This window comes from Oxyura jamaicensis, chromosome 1 (genome assembly GCF_011077185.1).
Source record: "Oxyura jamaicensis isolate SHBP4307 breed ruddy duck chromosome 1, BPBGC_Ojam_1.0, whole genome shotgun sequence".
Classification (NCBI taxonomy): domain Eukaryota; kingdom Metazoa; phylum Chordata; class Aves; order Anseriformes; family Anatidae; genus Oxyura; species Oxyura jamaicensis.
Genome location: NC_048893.1, coordinates 179,527,605 through 179,554,104, shown reverse-complemented (window position 1 = coordinate 179,554,104; position 26,500 = coordinate 179,527,605). Strand labels below are relative to the sequence as shown.

The window sequence follows — 26,500 nt, the reverse complement described above, 5'->3', positions numbered from 1 at the left end:
TTCAGAAATGGTTGAGTGAGGCCATGCAGTGATACGGGCCAGCTCCTGCAGCACCCGTGATTGCATCCAATCTGGTCTCAAGGACTTGTGCGTGTCCTGAGTGGTGTAACCAGTCCGAAGCTGTGTCTTCCCCCCCTTTTGTTACTGCTTCACTCTTGGATGCTGCTAGCAGGCTTGAGGAATTGGGCGTGGAGAGGACAAGTCTTACCAGACAAAACCCAGAGACAAGAAGCACTAGGTACTTCAGCCTCTTCTGTGTCCTTTCACTAGGTGTCCCGCCCCACTGAGCAGCAGGCCCATGTTTTTACCAGGAACAGAAATATGAGGTGGAAGAGAAAATGAAAAAGGTGAAAGCTGAACCTATAGTCATGTTGACACTAATAACTTTATAGGGTGAGATTTATATTCATATGATTATTTTGTTCTGGTATCTGTCCCAATTTACAGAGATAACATCTGGTGTTGATCTCACAGCAGTTGCTTCTGACAGTATCTCAAGGAAACTTTCCACGTGCTGTCCTTAAACTATGAGATGTACAAGCATCTGCAAATCAGAGCTCAGTGCAATGCCTGAATATCGTGTCAGTAGTAAATTGTATAGGTGCATTTTGCAAGCACTTCATACAGATCAACTGCCTGTTATCTAGTATAGTGCACATGTGCATGTCAGAATTCTTGTTTTATTTTACCAGTTCTCAGATCTAAAGTAAGTTATAAATCACTATGGCAATAGATCTGATGGAAACAACCACATCTAAGCAAACTTGATAATCCTTTACCTCTGGAACAAGCTTCCAAATGAAATTTAACCAAAGGCTCATGTTTGTTTGTTTGTTTGTTTGTTTTGTTTTGTTTTTTAAAAAGAACTTTTCTCCTAGGGTTATCCTGTGGGCAGTGACAGAGGCACTGCATACTACTCATATTTACAATTCCTAGTTTTGTGGCAGACCACATTTCTTAGAAGACAGCCAAATTCAGCAGTTCTTGAGACCCAGGGGGACCTTCCTACTGCAGACTGGTAGATGCGGGTCTGCCTCAGGTCTGTGTTCTCAGGTTCAGCCATAGCTGAGAGCACATATTTCTAACAGACGGACGGACACACACACACAGAACTAGCATGGACTGGCTAGACAGCTCAAAAGACGATGCATGTACCAGCACCCAAATAGTCACACAGCACTCACCCAGGCTTGTGAAGCACAAATGGGTCCTCTCAGTCCTTCTCCACAGCAACTTGAGATGAACAGGGCTGCTGGAACATAGAGGCACACGCGATGGGTCTTCCTAGCAGCTCAGCAGTGAATCCACCAGGCAGCCCCTAGATCTTGTCCAGGACGGGTGGTTATTTGCAAAAAAATGTAACTGTTTTAGAAACAATTCTTCAGAGCTGCTAATTTTAGGAACTGTGTTTTATCCAAATGTTTTCATTGGACAGGTTCCTTTGACTCATTTAAAAAGAGCTTCTATTTCAGTTGCTTCTCATTCACTAACCTAAATTTCTCTGAAGAACTCTGAAGTTAGCTTCAAGGTAAACTTGGAGATGGTGTGCGTAGGCATTGGGGCAGTACAGGGTGGAAAAGGGACACAGGGAGTGTTAAGATAGTGCTGAATGAGTTACCTCAAAATAAATGAAATTTTAAGATCTTCATAGAGATGTGCATCTCAGCTGTCCTGTGCTTCCAATGATGCGTGATACCAGTGCCTCACAGCCTGGTGTAGACATCAGATGTGCTGATAACAGGGCTGTGCTGTTCAGGTAATGTTAGATGGGTTTCTCTGTGTGTGACCCCAGCAGTGTCTGCCTGGCTCCAAGACCATTACCTGTCCAACTCCCACGCTTCTGCTATTGCAGAACACAAATTCTGATTTTTAGGAAGATGAAACCTGCCTTTTATAACAAAGAACAATACATTCTTACTCTACCTACCTTTTTCCTTGAGTGTTTTGTGACCTGCACTACTGCAAATCCGTCTTTCCAGTAATGCGGATCTGCTGGCCCACAGCTAGAGCTTCTGTCACATGGCAGCGTCACTGCTACTCAGTAATTGCCTGCCAGGATCTGGGTGGCTTCATCTGAAAGTAAGTGGAACCAACCTCTTGCATCTTCACATCTACCGCAGGAAAGTTAACGAGGTATGTGTGTTATTACTGTAACTGGCAAATTTAATGCCACATTAATTTTCAATCTGTTTTGTAGTGTTTAGCACCCCATTCTGATCCTCTTTCTTAAGACGTACTTACACGAGTAAAGGCTTTCTAAAAGCTCTGTTTTCAAAAGATACTCGTAATCAAACTGGGATCTACAGCTCACTGAGGCCAATCTCTTTCAAAGAGGAAAAAAAAGGAACAAGAGAAGGCGTTCTTAAATCAGAAATACTTTATTAACAGTAAAACACAAGACGTGAATAATCCCTTTTACAATAGAATAGTTCCAGCCAAAGAAAATGGAGTGTGTTAAAAAGTGTACTGTTCAAACATCAGGCTAAATATGACTTCAGGATGCCTCAAAGCAGACGCAGCAGTAGGAATACTGGTGAAATCATCCACTTGATTAGCAGTTGTATTCTTGATACGCCAGAGCACGGGTTAGAGTACTCTGGGGCTGATCAGAGGACTCTGAGCTGCCCTGATCTCTCAGACTCCTGAAAGTATGTCTCAGATTTCTTGTTCTCAAGAGGCAAGAGTCCAACTAGATGTATTTACACAGTGATCCACACTGTTGTACAGAATATCACTAACTGTGAATACTATTTACTTTCTTCTTCCAAGTGGTGAAGAAGTTTTGCCTTGACTGCGATGGAAGAGAGGGCAGAATTGTTCGTAGACAGAAGTGGTACCATTAAATCTTTACGTGTTTCACATTTCCCTTTTTTGTACCAGGCTGTGACAGCTAGTACTTAACACAAAGAAAACAGACCTTGCTCAAACCCACCGTTATGGCCCCTTGGTTGCATACATCCTTGCAAGTTTTATGATCCACACAAAAAGGCCTGTTTCTTTTTTTTGTCCCACTTCTCAGCCCAATTTGAATGGCAGAGGCGATACTGAAATGAGGGATTAAATTGCTAACACTGAATTGATTGGAGAAAATACACTGTGGTACATTTAACTCGTACTTAGTATTATAAATAATTAAAATGAACTCCAATTACTTGAATAAGTGAAAAAAATGTATCTAGAGGTGCATTATCTCTGCTCGTCGTTACGTTTGTTCCCTTGCTCTCCTGTTTGCAAAGCATCTCATGGACATATCTGAATTAGTAAGATGTAACACACACTTCAGCATCAAAAAACCACTTCGAAACAGATGATGTGCTCACTACAGTGAAAGTGCAAGGGGTCAGACTTTACCAACTTTTTTTCTAGCTTTTCTTTGCTGATGAGGTCTGTATTTAAAATTATTAACTGGTTGGTCTATTTCTTCCTATGCTATTCATATGCAATATTATTTGAAGACTAACACGGAATATAAAATAGCAGCATCCATGGATAATAAAAACACTATGACTGAAGATCTAAAAACCGTTCACAAATAGCTGCAAATGTTCACATTGGCTATAATGGAAGAGTAGCTGACTCTGGAGGAATTAGTGGTTATGTCTACCTTGCATAAGAGACGTGGCCTGCAACTTAGATTCATCAGCTGTACAGGCACCAAGTTTGCAAGCATGGCTTGGGTACAAGTGGAAGCATCCTCCTGACAGGGCTCTCAGACATCTCGCCTCCTTGGCAGATAAATGTGGCACCAATATGGCAATGTAACATAAGGTGCCCCCAGGCAAACTGTTTGGAAAGCCCTGGGGTGAACAGGGAACAGGCTCTTGGTCACTCCTGGCCACTCTGGAGCTCCTGAGAGTTGGTGATCAGTACAAACTAAAGTCCTGTGCTGGTGCACATGCAGAAGAGTCTACACTAGAGACACTAAGCGATTTCTCTCTGCTTAACAAAGACTAAATGCCCATTCTGGCTTTCTGTACTTTGCAGAAAGGTACTCCCAGAGCTGCACCAAGAAGCAGCCCTCTTTCAGTGGCTGCAGTGAAGTCTCCAGGTTGAGAAGTGTTTTGTTCACAGATCTAAAGCCTCACATAATCACTCTCCCTACTGCAAGATGGGACCAACTCTATCTTCAGTCTCACTTTTAACAGATGGTGACCTAACCTCTTCCATGCTCTCAGGGAAGCACACTGACCTTGAAGGTCAAGTAACTTCTGGCTTCTCCTGAGCAATGAACTCGCCTTTGGCTTGGGGAGCACACGGGACATGCTGTGTTCAGTAGGTTTGTGAGGAGGAACAAAGGCAGATGAGATAAAGTTAGACACAAATGCCTGATTTGCTCCACTTTAAGAGCTGTGCAGTGGAGATGATGTTTACAGTGAGAGGTGCTTCCAGCGCAGATTTTATACTGAGGGAACATTAATACCTAGCAACTCTGTCCTGCATTGAACTCGTGAAAAAATAGCTGAGGATAAATAACCATGCTTCATCCTGACACTGTCTCTGCTAGCAGAGAGCTCCTGCCTGCGGCGGCCCGTTAGCACCGGGTGTCTGCACAGAACCACAGAGCAATGTAAACGGGAAGGGATCTCTGCAGGGCATCTACTCCGATGCCCTGCTCAACGCAGGGACCACTTAGAGGCTGCTCAGGGTATTGAAAGGCTTGGCACAGCACTTGCTGGAGACATGGAAGGAATTTCTTTGACTCCAGCTGATGTTACTCGGGGCCACAGTTCCCATTCTTGTTGCTAACACAGACCGAGCATGGCAAAACACGACATACTGATGAGTAAAGATGCTTGTGGCTTTACAGGAATACTGGCAAGCACACTGCAGAGCCCTTGTGAAAAGTCAACTCAGTGTAGCCTTCAAAGCACGGGGGCTGCCTGGACATGCTGTGGGTGAAAACACCATCAGGCATAGCCAGCTGGGTTGTCTGTAAGGAAGGGTTTGACGGGGAGAAAAAGCATGTGCTGCACTTCTGAATGCTACAGCCATTGCTCCAACATACCTCATCACCTGTTCCAGGGCAAGGTCGGGGCCTAAGCAGTCAGAGCAACAGTGGCACTGAATGGCATCACACAGCGTGCTGTAGCTGCTTTGGTCACCTCTGGATGCAAATGGCACGTTAATACTGGTGCTGCTGGAGAACTGGCCGCAATTAAGCAGTCGTCTCTTGACTACTCAACAGAAAAGCTAGTGGTCTGGTACCGTGATGGATGTGCTTTACGCCACCGCCTGATCAACGCCCATCACTGCCTGATGATGCATGGTATTTATCCACAGAAACCTTCAAGAGGGTTTGGATTGTTGATGGATCGCAAAAACATTTGAAAAAAGCTGCCCTCAAGTAAGCAGTCTGCCCCTAAGTGGTTTTAAATCTCTCAGGAAGTCCATCTCAAAAGCTCGACTATTAATGAGTGCATTTAAAGGCTTTAAATTGAATATAGGTTGATAGGTTCATGAAGATATTTCAGCAGAAAATATCTCCTTCCAAAAGGAAGGATCTCATTACAGTGATATTTGGATCTCATTACAGTGAGATACAAAGTTGCCTTGCTGTAAATTATGATAAAACCAAATTTTTAATTGATCTCAATTTGTATACAAGAGAGGACTCTGAAGAGAGACTTTGATCAAAAAGGAAGGGAAATGCCTTTAATGAGATGCAAGTATGGGTTGCAGTGAAGCCAGAAGGGCTATCTGCATGAGGATATGAGGATTAGAGAAAGGAGTAGAAATACAGGAAAGGAAAAGCTGCTCTGAATTTACCAACTTCCACTGAAAAACACAGACACTTACTAAGCAAGCATCACTGCCAGGCTGTGAAAGTTGTTTCACCTCTCCAGGGGCCAACCTCTCCTGCTTCTGGGTATGTCCAACGTAGCAGCCCACATCCGAGCTAGTGACCATGCGTTCTCCTTGCACTCAGTGGGCAGACAAAACACGCTCAGGGTGCAGTGTATCTGACCTGCCTGAAACACCTTACGATGAGACGAATGATGCCTCAGAAAAACCTGCTTCTCTTCACTCACTAACCATAATTTTTCTTCTGCAGAATCAACAGGAAACTGGATTTTGGAGATGTTCAAGAGCAGGAGCACTGTAGCAAGGCCACCTTTGCTCTCTGGGAGGAAGATGACAGTGCTGGAGATGTCTAAAAGCAACCCATAGGCTTCCCTACATATTAGGAGGGAAGGAGGTTTTAGCCTAAAAAGCAAGGATGAATTTAGGATAAAGGATCAGGGAGATTGAAGACAGAGCTGAGGAAAATGCCTGGAGTTTCTGTGTAACGTTATTACTGGATTTCATTGCTGCAGGAGACCATAAAGCTTTTCCTATTCCATACTGACACTACTGATGGCAAATTGTGACAGAATAGGGTTCTTCACATTTACAAATTTTCTATAAAACCTGCAAATACTGCTCAGTCTTAATGATCATTTATCCTTCTGTGTCCTACCAATGCTGGAGGCAGCCGATGGTGCATTCAAAGGAAGTAACCCCTCTATTTTACTCATTCTTCTGCTCTCCTCATGATTACCACCTCGTAACAGGTATTACATAGCATCTAAAAGACACAGCAAGTCTTTCCAATGAATGTTATTTGGTTTGCATATGCGATGGACCTGAAGATTTCAGGCATCCTCTTCTAATCATGCAGTAAAATGCGTAGCACCAGATATCATGTGAGAGGAAAAGAAACTCTCTGTAAAACATTTTTTTCTCAATATACTTCTAGTATGTTCCAAAGAAGCTTTGAGAAATTATCACTCTTTTTGACCGTTACAGGGAAAAAAAAAAAAAAAAAGCAGTGGTCTGTTATGCCTGGAAGGAGCTAATCCTGTACCCTTTCAGCAAAGTAACAGGGACTGCCAAAAGGCAGTAGGGTTTCACCTGCCTCCTCAAAAAAGGCCACCAGGTGAACAGCATTTTGAAAGGCTGGCTCTGTGAGTGACAGTACGGACAGTAATTTTTCTTGCTTACAGAAGGACCACAGACTAGGAGCTTTTTTTAAAAAAAAGGTTTGCACATAGACTCACTCTTTGCTTGTTCGTGGCTTACGCTGCCTCGCCACTCCCTGCAGGCGAGGCAAAACCGCTGCAAATGATGAAGCCTGTATCTAAGATGAGGAACCATCCATGGGGATGTACGAAGTGACTGGCAGGGAAGCCCCCTTTGTCAAACCCAAGCGTTTCGGTCAGATCCTGAGGACTGGCACAGCACAGGTAATAGATGTGACTGGCTCACGCCTCCTCCTCAGTGCATCCTGTGAGCGTGGGGCTTCCTGTTCCCAATGCAGAGACCATCCCAAGATGAATTACTCAGTTCTTCAATGCACACTTCATTTCCTTTTTCTGAATCACAGTTCAAGTCCCTTTTAGACGTACCCTTGATATCAGCACAGTAGTCTAACTACAGTTAGTCCTAACTTTAAAACAAACTACATCAATACTGTATAATGGATAGAATTCAGTTTACATGCCGGATACATATGCAAGTATGTATGTACTTTGCAAAAAAGTACTGGAAGTTAATTAGATTTTAAACTTCTAGGCATATATTTCAAATTTTCTTTTTTTTTCTTAGGAGCTTGTTGCTTTTCAGTGCAGCAGTACCGTACACTACTGTGTTAAGAGTATCAGACTACTCAGGTGTGTCCAGAATGCTCTGATAAGGCTCCAGAGCTGAAGGCATCTCGAGCTCCTGCCAAATCCTAGGGGAGACAGGGGTCTCAGCTCCTCAGAGGATCTGCTGTCCCATCGCGCTTTGCCGTAGGGAGACAGACTGGAATTGCTGTTTAGTCCTTCAGTTCACTGGAAAAAAGTCATCTCTACACATAAGTCTTGTGCACCACTTAAGGTCCACTTTTAGACCTGAAATTAGGATGTACGATGGATACAAATGGTGCCGAGATCTGACTTTGGTTGCCTGCAGAGGGGTGAATTTCACCTACTAGGAACAGCTACAGCCAGGTTTCTGAATCCACGTGAAAGTGCTGAGAATTCGCACCATTTACTGGCTTGGCTGGGGAATGAAGATGCTCACAGAAACTGCCTGACACTTTTGCAGGAATTTGGCTTATTTTGTACTAGAGAACAGATATGCTATACCTGAATTTCTAAACTTATTGTACTGGCATCAGAGTAACTAGAAACCACAAAACATCATGAAAAAAAAAATAGGAGAGTAGACTATGTATAGGAATATTTACATCTACATACATCTACATATAGAAGCTTCTGTTCACCGGAAATCCTATAAGCCACTGCCTGCAATAGCATCCATCCTAAGGGAATTCTAGAGATGATTCCTAAGAGACTGAGGAGATGGGGTTATGAGGTGAGCCCATCTGTGTCAGCACCTTATCCAGCCATTGCAATGGTCCATGCAGGTGGATCTCAATCCAGCAGGGCGTGCTTGTAACATCTTGGCGGTGATACTCTGCTCCCCAGCCCTACAAAAGCATCAAAGGACCAAAAAGTGAGACTTTAAAAGGAATACAACATTAAATCACAAATCCAATGCTGTTGGACTAAGACAACTGCAGGTAGCCCATCACCCAAATCACCAGGATATAATGCTTTGTCCTAGGGATAATTTTCTCTAAAAACTTTGCCTCTTTACGGTTATTACCATCCGTTCTCAGGAACTTTATACTATTGAATTAAAAGTGCTTCACAACACTTGCAGGTGCTGAGACCAGCTGGCACGGACTGGCCTGGTTCTGAGCTCGGCTGCCTGCAGGCAGCCTGTAGGGAATGGTCCCTGCTGTTTGCGCTCCAGAGACGTGCCCACGCAAGTCTGCCAGGCTGCTGTCTGGCACAGACAAAACGCAGACCAGGCCCTGTCATAACACTTTAGCAGGAACTGGTAATGATCCCAGGCACTGCCTCATTTATCAGCAGAGATGCATCCCACCAGTCTGAGACTCTCGAAGTTCTAGGTATTTGCCTGAGCCTTTGGAAGCTTCCAGCAAGGTTCCCCCTACCTTCTTTACCTTAAACTTAACTCACGTATAGGCATTTTCCATAGGTTTTCTATCCTTGAACATGTCGGGAATTCCTGGCTGTCTGCTGTGGGAAACCCTGCAGTAACTTCTCCAGCTCTTTTTGGGAGATAAGGCACATGGAGCTCCTGTCCAGGGCCTGGGGTGCTAGCAGGGAGACCAAAGAACCAGAAGTCCCCACCTCAAGTGGGCACAGTGCCTGCTTGGTAAGCGGGCAGTCACTCTGCCCAGGTTTTGGCAAGATAGATCGATTTTAGCCACCTGAGTAAATGCCCTGAACAGTGTGAAGGGGTCAACAAAGTGCCGCAGGACTTGACCAGCACAGAACTACAGAAAATATGTCATAACTCTCAGCATCTGACCCAGCAGTTCCTGCTCTCCTCTCTTCAGCCCAGTACCAAAGCTCTGGAGACACAACACGTGTGCACAGTGATTTCACACAAACACGAGCGATCCAAGGAAGAGCCTAAGGTCTCACAGCTAACTGCTGGCCTCCCTTACAAAGCAGAGCTCAGATCTCCACAGGGCAATCTGCAAAATGCAGTCCCACTGCAGGATGAGGCTCTATAGTTGTGGGCCACTGACCAGGGAAGCTGAACCCTATAGTTATGCTAGTCAGGGGGTGATTTTTGTCATAAGAAAGGGACATGGAGATATATTAATGCCAATGCTTACCAAAGGTACCTAAATTGTAGAGTGCTGAACAACTGAAACTACTGAGGATGCTAGAAGCCAGTTCTCTAGACAACCACCTGCAAAACTCGGACCAAGACCAAAACAAGATGCCATAATAAGTGGTCTGGATAAAATTCATTTGTACTTAATGGAGAAGAGGGGCAGAGAGCAGAAAGTGAAGATATGGACCCACCAAAGCCCAACGAGTACTTTTAATCAGGGAGCATTTTTTCTGCCCTGCAGAACATTTATCAGGCTAGAAAGTGCCTGTGTTCATAGGCAACTCAGATTAATGTTCTGGAAATGTTTGCATGAAATGCCACTCTTCGAGTGTTGTCAGGCTTCTGACTTTGTTAAGAGTCTTAAATCCTCAGCTGCAGGGAAAAAACATGGCCAGAAGGGCAAGTGTCAGAGGAGTTGATGCATCTCCCCCGAACAACAGGACAGAAAATCTGTAGGAATAGGAATTACAGGTTGCAAATGCAACCTGCCTGATTGTGAGGACTCTGGCAGTCCGTGTAGGTGGCTGGGCATCTCCCTCTGCTGGCAGCTCCCAAACACTTCCAGTCGCCTTCCTCAGCCCTGCTGCCTGTGCTGCCACAGGGTCAAATGCCTGGAAGCAGGGCTCCCTGTGCTCCCGCAGATCACAGCAGATCACAGCAGATCACACAGGCTCCCGGGGTGCAGGGAGCTTTATTCAGCCCCAAGGCTGACATGAACTCAGAGGTGGAGCTCCCCTAAGACGGGAATGAGAATTTGCAAGGTTGTGTTGTTGTTTTGCACAGAGGATGGGAAGAGGATAACGATACCCACAGGGGGAGTCTAGAAGTGAGCTTTTCACCATGGGGCAATCAGCTGAGGAAGCCTGCTGCTCCTGCCACCCCCTTCCCTCCTTGTGTGGACAACAGCCAGGGTTCAGCCACGTCCCAAAGCACTAAGCTGCCTTGCACTGGGCTGCACTGAGCTGCCCTGCACTGGGAAGCATGACCAAGCCCTGATGTGTCAGCCCCTCAGCCTCAAAACCTGGAGGAATGTGGGAGGGAAGGCACTGGCTTCGGTCCTTTGCCTGGTGAAGGTCTCTGTCTCTCTGGTTTGTGCCTCAGCTGTCTCACCAGTGGAGAAGAGACAACAGCCAACCTGGTTTTGCTAGGTTTGTCAGGAGGGCTGTGTGGATGGAAATTGTTACCTGCTCTCACTGATGATACATTCAGAAGTGCCCGAGGGCTGAGCTCCTCCCAGCTGCTCCATGGGCACAGCAGGGGTAGCAGAGAGGACAGGAGCTTCACTTCCCTCTGTCGCGTGTCCTGCCTCCGGAGAGTGATACAGTCCTGGCAAGTTTCTCACGACTTGGTCCCTGCCCAGCCCTGCCTCCCAGCTGATATCTCAGGCACTGGTGGTGTAGGGCTGGGTCTGCAGCCCTTCAGCTCAGCTTGCCCAGCAGCACCTGGTCACAAATCTGGGGAGCAGCCACGGGACTGCCCTGCACCTAGGGTCTCGTGGTGTGTGGCATTTCCTGGGGGTCTGACAGACAACATGCTCCTCTGCCCACTGCATAACCAATGCCCAAGAGTGCTTCTGTCCCTGAACTAAACACACACCAGGGCTCACACCTTGGGAGAGAAATAATTTGAGAAGACTGAGTACAGGAAAGGGTTTTTTTTACAGGCCAGGAAGAGTCTGGGTGATATTTGCATAGCCATTTTCCAAAGGTCATGGGAAAAGGTTCAAAATAACTCCTTGCACTGGTCTTCTGGTGCCTGAGGCACTATAGTGGCTGCTACTGTTTCAACAAAGCAAGGTGATAATACAGCAGCAGTGTTATTTAGTGCATCAGTGCCACCACTTCTGCTGCCATGCTAGGCTTGGAGGCAGATAACACATCAAAGAGACTGCCCCTGAGTTGCTGAGATAATGAAGATATTGCATAACTGGCTACACTGCCTTTACAAACAACATGCCCATTCACGTCTTCCATTAAAGAAAATGTTGTTTGTTGGGTTTCTTGCCTGCTTTTTTTTTTTTTTCCTAATGCTTGCGTGTGAACAAGATGTCAGTTCCTTCCCAAGAACAAAGCAACAGCATGGTCACAAGCACAGAGATTTTGGCTTGGACTCTTGGGAGAACTTACAGGGCACCTTAATGCTCTTAGAGTTAAGCAGATGGGTCCCCAGTGGTGGCTGGAAAGAGTCAGGACCAGAAAGCTGTGTGGGACTTGGCTCATCTTTGCAGAATACAGGGAAACTGAGCCTCAAGCAGTTTTGTCATATCCTCGATGCGAATTCAATCAGCTTGATCCAGTCATTTGTACAAAGACAAACGTGCAAGACAAACGGACATACTCAAGCCATTTCTTATGGTACCTAACAGGACCGACTTGCTTCTAATGGTGCAACTTCCCTAGGCTGGAGGCTGAACGTTGCTGACAGCTCTTCCCAGCACCACTACAGGAAGTCCGAGTCTAGCACATCTGTAAACAGTCTTGAAATACTCACCATTCTCTGGGGTTTAGATGCCACAACAGGCACCCAAGTAAATCTTAAGTGCTAAAAGAGCTCAAGAGATCTCATTCTACTCAGAGGGCCATTCAGAGACTTAAGAAACTCCCACAAAGGCTGATATGTTGCACACAGAGAAGTCAGATTGCAAAATTCAGATTTCCAAGACATGGACTTCCATAAGAGAAGACGTCTTCTCTTATGGAAACAGTAATGGCTTTGGTGGCTTCATTCTAAATAACATGTGGAAGGTCAGTTGTTCTTTTGGGTTTTGTATTCTGCTTGCAACAAGTCCTTCTGGTAGTGAGGCTGGTGATCAGGAATTAAGACAACATGTAGCCAGGGATCAGAGAGATGGCAAACAATGACAATTCCCAACAAGCTCAGTGGGAGATGAAGGAGGAGCTAGTGTTTCTTGACTATATATATACAGTTACATATACATATATATGTATACAGTTCTATATATACAACTTTATAGTAACGATGAGACTACAAATTGGTCTGGAGACATAAGGACATTTTTTTTCAGATCTGTGACTCCACCAAGCTCCCTTGCAAAGCAGTAGCAATGGGACAGATCACAACTGCCTAAGATACATGCTACATTTACATGCTGCTGAACTCATCTGAGCTGAGCTCCTTATGCAGTCAGTAGGGGAACACCACCGTTCGTTCAGTCGCTGCTCGTTTTCCACATAAGCCTACGGAATACTTCAGGTTTGGGGTCTAGGATATTTCAAGGCTGTCCACAGAAGCTATTGTTTTTAAGCACCTACAAATTTAAGGCAATATTAGAAAACAGGCAGTCTGGATTGCAATTTGCAGGTTGGGTGCAAATTCCTACTTGGGAAGGATTTGATAAGGTCTAGTTTTGCACTACAGCTAGCAAGTGATGGGATTGTCCTTTTCAGAAAGGCAAGAGAAAACAAAAAAAAAGCCTTACTTTAACAAAGCTCATTCGAATTGTACACATCTTGGTCAGCTCATATACCACTTCAAAGCCATGGTTGACTGATTGGGCAAGCAGCTGGGCGAAGAGCTGGTTGTTGAAGATCTTAAGGCTGCAGCCGCTGGGGATCTTGCAGACAGTGGCTGGGTGGAAGCCATGCTGATAGTTACAATTGCGGCTCTGCACGAAAATACTGCTGTCACTGACACATTCAGCATAAACTTCCCCACCGACATAGTACAGATGAACACCTCGAGAGAGAAAACAACACAGGTATTATTACTCCATTGTTCACAACACACATTACATCAGTAATTTGGTTTGGTTCTGTGAATTGTTTAACTATTTCACTGGTGTGGGCAGACAAACCCAGTTTCATTCCAGGCTTTTAAAAGACAGTAAACTTTGTGTATATCCACGTATCTGTGCAATGGACCCATGAGCGTTACGAGGAAAACTGTCAGAAATAGTATTTCAAGGTATTGGTATAGGGAAAAAAAATCCTGATGTGATATTTTGCTTTGTTTCTCTGTGAAAATTGGCTTACTTCTTTAACCCAACAGCATGGAACTTGATGATACACACATGCACATATGTATACACACACAAAATGTCAAACATATGTCAGCCATATACAAAGCACGGATCAAATCTGTCAGAGAACTGACAAGTCTGTTACACATTACACATCCACATCTATTTGGTTTGAGCACAGGCATGCTGACCAAGACCCGCTTTGCTGCATGCTATGTACTACTACCAGATCCTATCTCACGCAGTTCAAACACAGCATGGTGTGCACTTAAAAACAGCTTTTCTATATTTTATCCACCACATCAGAACCACATATTTACATTTGCATGTCCCTGACTTACTCACCAGATCTTTCCTGTTCAAAGCAACCTTTAGCAAGAAACGGACTGATTTCCTGGTGGACTTGTCAGTGCCTGAGTGCCTTACCAACCCTAACTCCCAAACTTTTACCATGCCTTTGGGCAATGAAGATGGTAGCACTTCTATCCATTCAAGGACTCTGGTCCGCCACCGGGATGTCTGCTTGCATGAAAATAAATATAAAATGGTAGGAGAATTGTTCTTAGCCCATTTGGCAAACTTAAAGTTAGAGATCTGGTGTAAGCTAATTGTGTAGATGCCTTCCTTAGCTGGTAGATGATGAGAGGCACAGCAACCTGTCAATTCACTCCATCCACCACAGAGAGTAGGTTCACAGCCAGCTCAGACTGATGGAAGTCTGTGCTGCTGCTGAAAAGGCTCTCTCTCCCCCTGTTCCTTTTGCTTCTTCCCACACTTGCTTCCATGCTGGCAGCAAAGCCTGGGGACTGGGCAGCCACCCAGGTCAGGGAACTGAACCCAGTGAAAACTAACTTAAAAATAAACAAAAGGAAACAACAGAGATTAATTTGCAGTGAGATTTTCATCAGTGCCAGCACGGCCATAGGGACCCAGACTACTTAAACGTGAGCATGAAACCACACCGTGAAGGAGACCGAGTCATCCTGTGAAAATGAGATGAATGGCCCAGAGTGGTGGAAGAACTCAGTCCTTTCTTCTCACAAAAACCACCACTAAAAATATGAAATCTTGCCTACTCCCAGGTATGGCATTCAAACTCTGACATATAAATGCACACATTCAGAGTCTAAGTGGACTGTCTGCAAAGCTAGTGATAACTACGCTTCTTAATAATTCAGTCATAATTTTCTTCATTCCTGTTGTCTTTCATTCAAAAAGACTGGTTACACGTTCCCAGCCTCTGTTCCTGATTCTGTGGTCATGACAGCAAGGGGCAGCGGCACATCCTGAAAACAAAAACAGCCTCTGAAGAGAAGTGGGAAAGGTTTGGGAAAAAGCAGGTTGAGTGGGAAAGGGATCTGGGAAAAATACACTCTCCCATAGACTTCCAGAGTGACTCAGACAAGAACCCTAGTCTGTCTTCAAGCCATCACTTGACTTTTACTTCTCTGCACCCACGAGATCTCAAATTAGATGTGAGTGACAGGGAGGTGTGGCTCGCAGCACAAGCTCGTATTGCGCTGAGAACAGAGGCCAGACTACAACGCCATTAGGCCAGTCACCAGCTCCAGTCCAGCTGCGGCAGGTAGCACAGGGAGGTGCACCCTGCGGCTGCTATTACGTGACCTATGGCTCCTTTCCCTCCTGTGGACGGGGGATGAAAGGGAAGGACGTTAGATACTAAAAACACAAAGGTTCTAGCTGACCCTGATGGAGTCCGTGTAACTTCCTGAAACAAACAGTGGGGAAGGAGAGAAGAACGAGGACATAAACATTCGCCACATCTCAAATCCTCAGGTGTGAGTCTGGATTTAGGGTGATTGCACTTCTAGGTGCAAAGCTTTAAAGGCTGGATTTTCAGAATATATTGAGTACCCAACTTCCAAAAAAAATGAAAGGAAAAGAAAAAAAGAATGTTTTCAAAGGCATCACACAAACTGAATACTGCAATAACAAAAACACAAAAGTAACTTCTGAAAGCAGAGGCTGAAATTTTCTTTTTCCTTGTGGACTTTTTAAAAGCAATAAATACAGCAGCACTGAAATGTCAGTGTGTATTTCCATTCTTCTGGTATTCATTCACCAGAGACAAGCACCCTGAAGGAAGGCATCCAGCTGAATGCATGTTTGTAGAAGGCCAAATCAAGGGTCCATATGTTTCAGCAGGATTTCATTGCTCTCTGCAGAAAGTGGAGATTCAGCAATCTCCAAGCATCCACATCTTTTTGCTGCTCTGATCAGAAGTCCCCTTTTTGTCCTTGAAGTCTGACTGCTGAAACAGGTCCAATTGCTAGTAGATGTTGCATTGTGTTCTGGATTGTTTTTAGCTTTGATGTGGTATTTCCAGGAAACCGTTTCACGCTGATACACTAGATGACAATTCAATCGCATATCCTTATCCTACTGAGCTAATCTTGTTTACTCACTCTTTTTTTCTCCCCTGTTAACATGTGACAATTGTATCCATTTCAGTAGCTTTCATCTGTCCAGCATGCCTTTGAACTCCAGGCTTCTGGAGCTGCTCTGTGCTCTTCTGCAGGTCTGTACTGGTGCCACTTCTGTTCCACTTGAACATGTTTTTTTTTGTTTTGTTTTGTTTTGTTTTTTAAGATTTGCATAAACAGGGAAGAGCATTAAAATTAAGGATCTCAGATATACTAAGCTTCTCTCTGGACAGCCTGCTCCCTTCCCTTGGGCAGATTCCTTAGTGTGAGATTTAAAAGGACTTTTAATCAATGAAGACACATCTTCAGATTTGAAAGGATGAGGACCATTAGCATTTACCTCATATTCTTCCTGTTCTGTCTCTTCCTCTTTTGGGGCAGAAATTCACAGGCTGTAACATCCTCAAATGACAGCTTTGACCGGGATCTTTTGTCGTTCTTCTTTTAGGGCTGGGCTCAGCTTTGATCTACACCCCTTTGACAGCTTATGCTGATAGAGAAGCTTTGCCTTGTTTTCTGAGTAAGTTAGAACTAGACGTGCAACTCATTTCCACTGCTCACATCACAACAAACTAGTACATGACACTTGTCCTAGACACATCACACTAGCTTCACACAGCACATTTGCAGCACAGGTCCTTCTTTTCCTCCTGGAGCAAAGTCCAAGAGTTAAGCACAGTATCTCCTGCACCAGCCTTCAGGTTCACTGGTGTTTGTTAAAACTATGTCACATTTGTCTCAGACCTTCCTTGTACACCGTCATTCAACACTAGACTATCAAGAGCCAATTAAAATACTGCTCTAGGCCTGGGAAATGAGGTGAGGTTGACAAGATAATAGGAGTGGAACAATTAGAGTTAATTAGCCCAGTAGGGAATCCATTCCCAGGCAGCTACTGGTGAGAGGCTGGGCTGGCAAGATAATGAGTCTAGACTGGATATACCAGAACAGGCAAAGCTTCATCTGCACAGAGAAGTGGCCGGCACAGGGCTTCTGACTCACCGCCGCAAACAACAATAAATTCTGGGAGAATATCAGGCCCTACACAGCCCTAGCGAGCTGGGATGGAGTTTGTGGAGCCATGCATATCCAGGTGAGGTCTCTTCCTACATGCCACAAGTAGCATATGAGCTGGTGTGCCCAAGATGTGCACACACCAGAAGACGAGCACACAAGAACTGCTGGAGGCAGAACCCACAACTTGGTTTTTCTAGTGAGAAGTTGATGAAGAAGGGAATCAGATTGGACTAATTTTCTTAAGTTGCTATGGGGAAAAAGCTACAAAGGCAACTCTGTAGAGTTCTTCAGCTAAATAGCTCGACTGCTAAGTGTTTCATCCATCTCCCTTTGTTATTTGGTGGTAGGAGAACCAGCCCTGAGGCACCAGCAATTATCCTTTTAGTGGCATTTCAATGGCACTATTCCCAGTTGCCAGAAGCTCTAATAAATAAAATGAAAATACATACTGCTAAATTAGAACATACAACTATAAACAACATTTTTCTCTTTGCTGGCCAAGTAAATAGCTTTTGTAAGGAGCTACTCTGCTGATTGTTATCCAGTCAGAAAAGAATCAGCTGCTTTTCTTCTATTTTAGAAGTAATCTCAGCTTTGGTTTGAAGACAAACACAGCTAGATTTGTTAATGCAATGTATAGTTCTTTCAAGCTCTGAATACTCCCAAGGAGAAGGGATTTCCTCTTACCTTTTCCTATGTGTCTCCTGGTGTTTTCTATAGTAGAATTGCGGTTTACATTTGAGAGCAGTCCCAGGCAGAACCTGTTTTTGTTATTTGAGGGATCTGTAAATCCATCTATGAGGATACTTCGAGAGGAAGCCTGGAAAGTCTCCCCTACCCTGTTGTTGAGTTCATAGTATGCAACTGAGCACCAGTGTTGGGGTTCCTCATAGCAAACAGGTCGAAAATCTGTAGGAAACAAAATTAATCAGCTGCTCAGGTCCCAGTAATATTTTTTTAAACAATCATTCTCTATTTCTTTTCCTCCTTCCCCCCCTTCCATCCACCCAGCTCTTCATCTAAACAGTCACTTATGTCAGGCTTTAGCTCAACAGCAGCTTCTGTTTCTTCTTAATTTTATGATTGAAGCTCCAAATGTGCAAAGGGCTGGTATACCAGCTTAACTCTAAGCCCCTGAGGAGTCCCACTTGTTCTTAAAAGTGATAACTCTAATGCATTAAATTAAGCACATGCTGACATTCCTTGCTGAACTGGGACCCAATCTCTACACTGAAAATAGTAAGGGATACATCTGCTCTGCACACTAGCAGCAGCTAGGGATGACAGATGGGCTCAAAGCAATTCAAAACTGAGCCAAGCCTTCAGTCTAGTACCAAATGCTGAAGTTCAGAAGTAATCAATCACTCCCCCCCAAATTTTTTGCGTGCTTTGAGGCTTTCTGCTTCCATGTGGGACTGTAAGTGGAAATGTCATCAAGGTCATTTCTTTAGGATCTAAACCCTGCCCAGGTTTTCTAACTCAGAGACGAAGACTCAATACCGTAACAGAATCTCTGAGCCTCATTCGTCCTGCAGGAATTAGTGCGAAACTTTATCCTGTCTGCCTCCCACAGGCATGTGAGACCTCTTGCCCCCAGAGCACCTTTGTGCTCAACCTCTAATAAAATTCCAACTAAGATTCACTATGGCAGTGATCAGAGATGGCAAATTATGGTGAGGAGATTAAAATCTCGACAATTTACTTTAAAATATTGGTGTCTGATAACTACTAATTATCTAGCTGTTCTATGTACTTATCTGTTATTAACACTACCATCCTCAACTTGCTTCTCCTCTGGTTCTCTGGTACTTACATGTTACTTCATGATTCAGAAGCCTGGCATTCCTTGTTTAATGTGCTTGTGTGTGCACAGAGTTCAGTCCATATGCTGCAAAGGACATTTGTTTAGGACTACAATATACTGGACTACAAGGACAATGGTGATTTTTCTTTTGCAGCAGGAGGAAGCCAGAAGAAAATACAGCAAACCAACTCAATTCCCCCATGCTGCTCTGCAGCAGTGGCTTTTGAAGGGTGGAGGATCAGCATCACCTGCCTTACTCATCTGGAGGTAGCAGAGACCATGCTGGAGAGGTCATTAAGATGATTTGAGAAGGGAGAGGAATATCCCAGTCCCTTCTACACTAACCACACATGCACTTCCCCACTACAGATTTTTTTATATGAGGACACAGAGTTTGGCCTTCTGTAAAAATCTTTTTGTACTTCACTAGCATATCTCCTTTTCCATTCTAGCCAGTCAGTAACATAACATTAACACAAAGATGGTAGTAAGAAAGCTCCCAAATGTAAGACTTTAAAGTACATGAGAACCAGTACTAAAGGTGATAAAGTTTTGATACCAATAATGCCCTTTTGTGTTGTATTGCCTCTCCATCCTTGTTTTGATATCTTTGTCTTTACAATGTAGATAACAGTGTTTGCCTTCATTAACAGCTTTCTGACTGTAGTAATCCATGGACACAAGTAAGGTCTGAACTTCCTAACTCTGCACATAAGTCACTGAATTCTTAGATCATCCTATTCTGCTAGCTAGTGGACATGTCCAGTACATAGCCTTACCCTCAAAACTGTCTGAAACCTATTATTACAGATAACTGAACCTTCTACTTCAAATAATATTTTTTTTCTTAACAATTTTTCTTTGAAGAATAGTACAAATAGTTATTTACTTTCAGTTTCTCCATCGGCAGATTTACCTCCGTTGGGCAAAGACAGCACTAGCTGGCTTTCAGATATTGCATCCATTGACCGCCCATTTAAGTTTCCTGGAGTTTCTCTTGCATGGTAAGGTGGCGGTGGAGTTTCCACTATTAGAAAGAAGGAAAGAAAGAAAAGAAATAAAGGACACCTAAATCAGTATCTTGGTAAATTCTCCCCAGCATTTCCTGGTGGATACTTACCACTTCTTCAGCAATGTTTAGCTAGAGAAGGGTTTGAAACAAAGCACAGATCTGAGCCTGACCTCAGTATCCAGATTAAGACCAATACATGTTCAGGAAGAATGGTGAGGGAGGGCAGTCATGTTGGTCTTGGTACACTTGAAAGAAGGAGGCACAGTCACAACAGCGCCTCAGGCCCAGAGCACTGTCCTGCCAAATCCTCTGGTAACGCAAGTTGTTACACTAAGAAAGAAAAGCAGTTTGATCCTTCAGTTCCAGATTTCTCTCCTAAATGTAAAACCCTTGCAGAGGATGATTTAAGAGCAGAAGCTAACTGTAATTGCTCCTCTGGGAGAAAGCTCTCTTTCTTCACAGACTATAAAGAAGGCCTATGGAAAGGCTTCTAAAGTGAGAGCTGGCAAACTCCCTCCAGATTTGTCCTTTTCACCTCTGTCCTAGAAGGGAAGTACAGCCCTCTTCTGATTTGTTCAGTCTCCCATCAAAGAGCAATGGAAATGAAGAAAAATTGTGGAGAAAAAGTACCAGCTCACAACCTGCTCAGATCCTGGTTTGTTTCCTTTATGGCACAGTAAGCTGGAAAATGGAAGGTGGTTCTCTGTAGTGGGGATTCTCAAGAAAGGCAGGAGGCTTTACGAAGCCAAAGAAAAAGTGATTTATTTTTCATATTAGAAAACGCCGATGTTCACTACATAAACTCTGAAAGTACATAGTGAACAGAAACTCAATAGGCCTTTGTGCAAGTTAGAGTGCTATGTGAGCCTGCAGAGCTAAGGGTATCGTTAAAAGAAGTCCAGGGTTTAACCCAATTCCAAGCTGAAATTTCCTCTTGTGTATGGGGTCTTGTGTCTGGCCCTCAATACATAGCAACGTCAACCAGAGTGGATGAATGTGATCTGTCTCATAAGATAACCATTGAAACTTCTAAATACACATTGCATGGGAATGTTATTAATTCTATTCAGCGTTCATGATTTGGAATCTCATACGCTATACAATATTCCTAACACACAGAGGACATAACCCTCCCTCAGAAAACGCAGCAAGCTAGGACAATAAAACAAAATCAAGAAACAGTGGAAGATAATACAAGTTACAGAAAGAAATAATGTGGTTGTCCACGTATTTTGATGTCCACGCCTAAGATAGTCACTATGAACTTTACTCACCAAAGAAAAATGGGTACTTCCAGACATGGTGCATCTCAGCTATGTTAGACATGTACCCTAAGATGAAATTAATCTTGTTCTAGGACTGCCTATTTTTCTCTGTTGACTACAGAGAGCATATAAACAATTTCATCTGAGACAGAAATTTGCATTGTTGACATCTATATACGGTGTCATCCATCCCACTCAAGGTTCTTGATCTAGTCCTAGTTTGCCTTACATAGTTCACCCCTAATCGTTACACAGGCAAATTATGTTTATCAGCATTCACTGTGCTGTGACATACTGAAGCTCAGGTTGAGCCACTTACATTTTTAAGTAGCTTTGCCGGGTCCCAAGTTCAGCCAAATCACACGAGTCAGAGTCATTATGTACTTTGCAATGGTCCTGATTTACCTGTCAGAACCAGCTCCATTAAATCCAGATCGGTTACAGAGAGGTGAAAGAAAAAGATGGGAGAAGACAAACAAGTCTTACTACTCGCTAAAGTGTTTGGATGTTGCTAAGTATGAGTTAATCTCAACTACAGATCTGGAGAAGAAATGAACAGAAATCCATTGAGTGTACCGGGAAGGGAAAAATGTTGAAAGTGTCTGGCTTAAAAGGAAATTGAAATACTACAAATACCTTGTGAAAATAAACATCTTTCTTGCACTTAAAATAAAAACAGACATATAATTAAGGACATGAATTTAAATGCTTTGTAGTTGACACTTTACAACATTAATCTACAAGGTTCTGACCTGAATTCATCCTTGTGAAAAAGCTGAGATCACTGAAACTATTTCAGAGTTACAACAAAGTGCAGAAGTGAATTTCCACTGTGCTTTGATATTAAAGCTAGCTCTCAGCTGTGTTGTATTACACCTTCTTTATATATTTAACAGTAAAAGAATAGTTAAATTTTTGGTAATTAGAGCAGTACCAAGTAAGGAGTTCACAACACAAACAATCTGAGAGTCTTAACCCTGCTGAATTCGGAACTGTGGAGCTGATGAAACATATTTCAAAGTCATGGGTATTTGCCTGGTAGCTTCACCAAGTGTTGAACCAGATTATTAGACACCTTAACTGCCTGAAGTTTGCAGTCAGTGGGATCATCATATATTAAAAATAATTGCTGTGTATCGATTTCCCCATTTTATTCTGTCTCTCTTGGTGGAGTTTGTAAAGGTCCCTATCCTGACCACCTCCATTAAAGGTGCCTGATACAGGTGTTGCAAATGCTCTTTTCCGTGGATTGTCCCAGAAGCTTGGATGGGCAGCTCTGGGCAGAAGGTGGCCTGACACACCGGCTCCTCTCTTGAACTTTTCCCTTACAGTAAACATGAAAGTTCTTTCAGGCACTTCTAGGGGTGGAATAACTACAGCTCTTAGTTCCTTGAGCCTCCATCAGCAGGAGGGAGACTATACTAAGAGACAGCACCAAGAAATCCCACTCCAAATCCATCCTGTCCAACATTTCAATCTGTACCTACAGACTGAAGGGAGCACACAGAACTGGCTCCTGATCCCAGGCCCTGGCAAAAGCCTCGACAGCCTCAGGTGGATGTCTGAGACCTCGTTCTTACCTGTGAGCTGATAGGGACTTCCTGGTCCAGAAGAGCTTCCTGGTGAGTTGGGGTAGCTGATGCTGTTGGGTGACTGGGAGAACATGTGGCTGGGTGACGATGGAAAAGGGGTGCACGGGGGATGCTGGAAAGAATCGGGGTAGGTGGCATTGTGCGGCATCAGAGGCTCGCTGTGCAGAGAAGTATTTCGAAACTTGGCAAGGAGGCTGAGGTGAGGGTTAAACTCGCTGTGTCTTGGAACGAGTACAGGAGGTAGGACTGAAAATAAAAACAAGAATAGAAAAAAAATTGATTTAAACTGCACTCCTGAGAGTATCTCTCTTTGTAAGTCAAAAAGAGCCATATTCCATGCTACCCAAATACTGCTGTCTATATACAAGTCATTGAACGGCAACAAACCTGTCCAAAAACAAGAATCAAAACATGATTTTGGACTTTTTTTTCCCAGATCTGCAGCCAGCTTCCGCATTTCCATGTGAAAAATATGGACTCATTCCTGATTTAAGGAACGTACCATAAAATTCACATGAACAGCATGTGCACACAGCCCTCTTACAGAAATGCAACATGCACATTTCTCCCTCTCAAAATTACTTTTCTTTCCTGAAAGGATGACAGTCAGGGGTTTGCTAAATATTATAATCAGATTTTGCCAAAATCAGAGCCAAGTTTAATAACAATTAATAGTGCTCTGCAATACATGGCATTATTGTACCACCAGATTGGCAAAAAGAAGCACAGACCAGAAGCTGGAGACTAGATTTAAAAGGTTTTCAGGTACTTGAAAATGCTGCCAGCCAGACAGTGGGATCTTTAAAATGAAATGTAAATGGCAACTGAAATATCGCAGTAATATTAATCTACCTCTTGCAATATAGTTAGAAAAGATCTAGCATGAGGAGACAAATGTCAACGATTGATAATTGGGACGTGAAAAATGCAGGTCAGAAAACTGAAAGCTAAATTAATCTGTGTAAAAATTGGTCTAATAGAAGAAACTATCTCTCCTCACTAAGTCCCTTCACTTGGATCTTACACTTTCTGCTGTAACATTATTGCTGCATTGTGAAAGCCAAAGTTCACCGGAATTATTTTGGATTTTGGATTCTGACAGCTCAGGAGTAAGAGCAGAACCAGAGCCAAAACACTTTTGCAAACCCTACTAGGTGACCTACCTACAAGATGTAGCCCTGATGCTGGAACACAAAGAAGCTTGCTAAATATTTCAGTTCAGCTTTGGGCTTTAACTGGGTCCCTCTGTAGTCCTTGCAGGAGGGGGTAATAGCACCTATAACCTATAACGCGCAGTTCATGTACCACAAGACTTCTCTTTTAGTTGCTTGCTCATTCAGTACTTAATTGCCTTTGTTAAGGCCTTAAACACAGGCAGGGGGAATGAATCCCCAAGATCTAAAAGCAAGAAAAGAAGATAAGGAGGCAATTTGGGTTATTGTGACAAGGATGAATTGTCCCAACAGCAGGAACAATCCTGCAGGCTTGTATCGATTGACCTGGTGTCGAGTTCCTCTGGCCTAAAACCCAGCATCACGTAATCTTTCAGTCCATCCTTACCAGCTTACAGAAACAAACAGCAATGGGCACCCTTGGTCATAGATGCTGACACAAATATATTGTTTGAACGTGTTTAAACATATTGTTTGGGCCCAAGAGCTCCGTCTAGGTAAGGCCGATTCTTTTTAGGTAGGTTAGCTAGCACATTTAATTACAGTGAACTCTCATTTATCCCGTGTAATGAAAGAGCGGAATAATTGCTACAAAGCAACCAGAGAGATAATGCAAAACATGGGCATGAGAAGAGGCTGCAGGAACACTCTCCTTGGGAGATGAGCACCCACTGCTTGCTGGGAGAGCTGGGGCTGTTTCAGGAGGAGCCGTGCCTGGTCCCAGCAGCAGCTCAGATCCCTGCTCGGGGCACCACACTGCAGCTGGGGCACGGTTAAGCCACACTCCTGCCCAGCCACTGGCATGTGCCATTTGAGAATTTGCCTGTCACCTGTGACGTGAAGCACTGAGCACTAGAAAGGTATAAAAAAACCTGGAGTGATGACAGGGGTTCATTATAGAAGTTACCTTCTTACCTGCCTGGCAACACAAGCACTGGGATTCCTGTTCAGAGACTATATGTAGCCCCTTCTCTGGCCTAAAACTTTTCTAATTAGCTTCTGGCCAGCACAGGGATGGTTTTCCGGAGCCTACTTTCTTCCCTTCAGCCTCTGACATGTCCCTGCCTGTGGGACAAATATTTTGTTGCCACCCTCTGAAGTCCTTTGATGCAGAAAGCTATTTCAGTTTCTTTACTGCTTTTGTAGCTTTTGGGATCTCCTCAGACTTCCCAGGTGGGATTCATACAGGCGTTCACATCCGATATGCGTAACCCAGTCCCCCACGAACATGTTCACAACCAGCAGAGAGAAACAGACTCCTCTGGCACTCATTTCATCTGCTCTGTATGGGGACAAGGGCAGTGCCACCACCGCAGGTGTGGTTTTGGTCAGCTAAATCCCCTGCTGTGAGCAGCTCCAGGCTGTGAGCTGCTGCTTCTGGAGTTTCCCCTTGCTGCTCCATGACACTGGTGCAATGCCTGCCAGGTTCCCTGCTGCCTGGCCAGCTCGGAGCAGCAGCCCTGGCAAACAGGGAACTTTGGTGCTGCCTTTGCAGCCAGCAGAGGTACTGAGCGGTGCCCTGCGGGGCTGGGAGGCTGGCACCTCCACGCGGGTACCGCTGCTGGGGAAGCAGCTTTCCCCAGCCCTGTGAGAACTCGGAGCAGCTCCTTTTCTAAATGAGGGCTGAGAATCGAGATGTGTGAACAGCACTTGCCAGGGAAAACCATTGACTCGCCCTGAGTGAGTCAGCAAGAGGAATTTTCAGGCCTTGAACTCATTCCCAGTTCTGACCAGGGCACTCTTCATTTCTGCTCTGCTGTACAGTTTTTGCCACCTCACTCAATCTTTCCACTGACTGCTCTGTGGCTGCCTAGAGGGCTAAGGCCTCTGTGGTGGTGAGGAATTCAGAGATTTTTTTTGTTTGTTTGTGGCTTAGAAAAAAAATCCCCTGAGGGCCTTGTTCTCCATGTTCTTTTGGTAACCGAGGTCGCTCTCCAGGGCTCAGCCATTCTGAAGGAATTGTGACCAGAGGCATGAAACTGAGTGACTGAGTGCATCAGGGTCAGTCTCTCCTCCTAAGCTACCTGCATTTTGCCACTTAGTGGGGTCTTTTTCTTCTACCTGCTGTTAAGAGCCATGATCCTTCCTTCCGTACATCGCTAAGTGTTCACAGATAATAGAATCGCCTTAGAATGGTTTGGGTTGGAAGGGACCTTAAAGACCACCTGGTTCCAACCCCCTGCCATGGGCAGGGACACCTCCCACCAGACCAGGTTGCCCAAAGCCCCATCCAGCCTGGCCTTCAACACCTCCAGGGATGGGGCATCCACAGCTTCTCTGGGCAAAGAGAATCTTTTGACAACCTTTGTTCAACTGAACGCAAACACAGACATGTCCCAAGTCCTGCCACCACTGCCTTTCCTGCTCTAGGTTCTCTCCTGTTCTCCTCAGCTGCAACAATTCTCGCTAGAAACCTGGCTGTGACTGTGGTTATTGAGCCTGTGACCTCAGGTGCTAGCAAACAAACTGTCTGCTCACTTTTAACTCCAGGTACCACATCTGCGCTTTTTCTGACATACCAACCCATCTCTGCA

General features: G+C 44.3%; 1 protein-coding gene across 2 annotated transcripts in view; it reads right to left on the bottom strand.

Moving 5' to 3' along the window:
* Positions 1-2,359: 2,359 nt before the first annotated feature.
* The window catches only part of SMAD9 (SMAD family member 9), a 41,891-nt gene continuing 17,750 nt past the window's right edge, over positions 2,360-26,500 (bottom strand). The window contains exons 3-7 of one of the 2 annotated variants that reach the window (XM_035324264.1): positions 22,783-23,040; positions 19,842-19,952; positions 17,809-18,030; positions 13,121-13,377; positions 2,360-8,452 (exon numbers count right to left, since the gene is read on the bottom strand). In XM_035324264.1, coding sequence (XP_035180155.1) covers positions 8,309-8,452; positions 13,121-13,377; positions 17,809-18,030; positions 19,842-19,952; positions 22,783-23,040 — 992 coding nt within the window. In that variant the 3' untranslated portion in view covers positions 2,360-8,308. Of the gene's footprint in view, positions 8,453-13,120; positions 13,378-17,808; positions 18,031-19,814; positions 19,953-22,782; positions 23,041-26,500 lie in introns of both variants that reach the window. The other variant, XM_035324255.1, reaches the window with a different exon arrangement.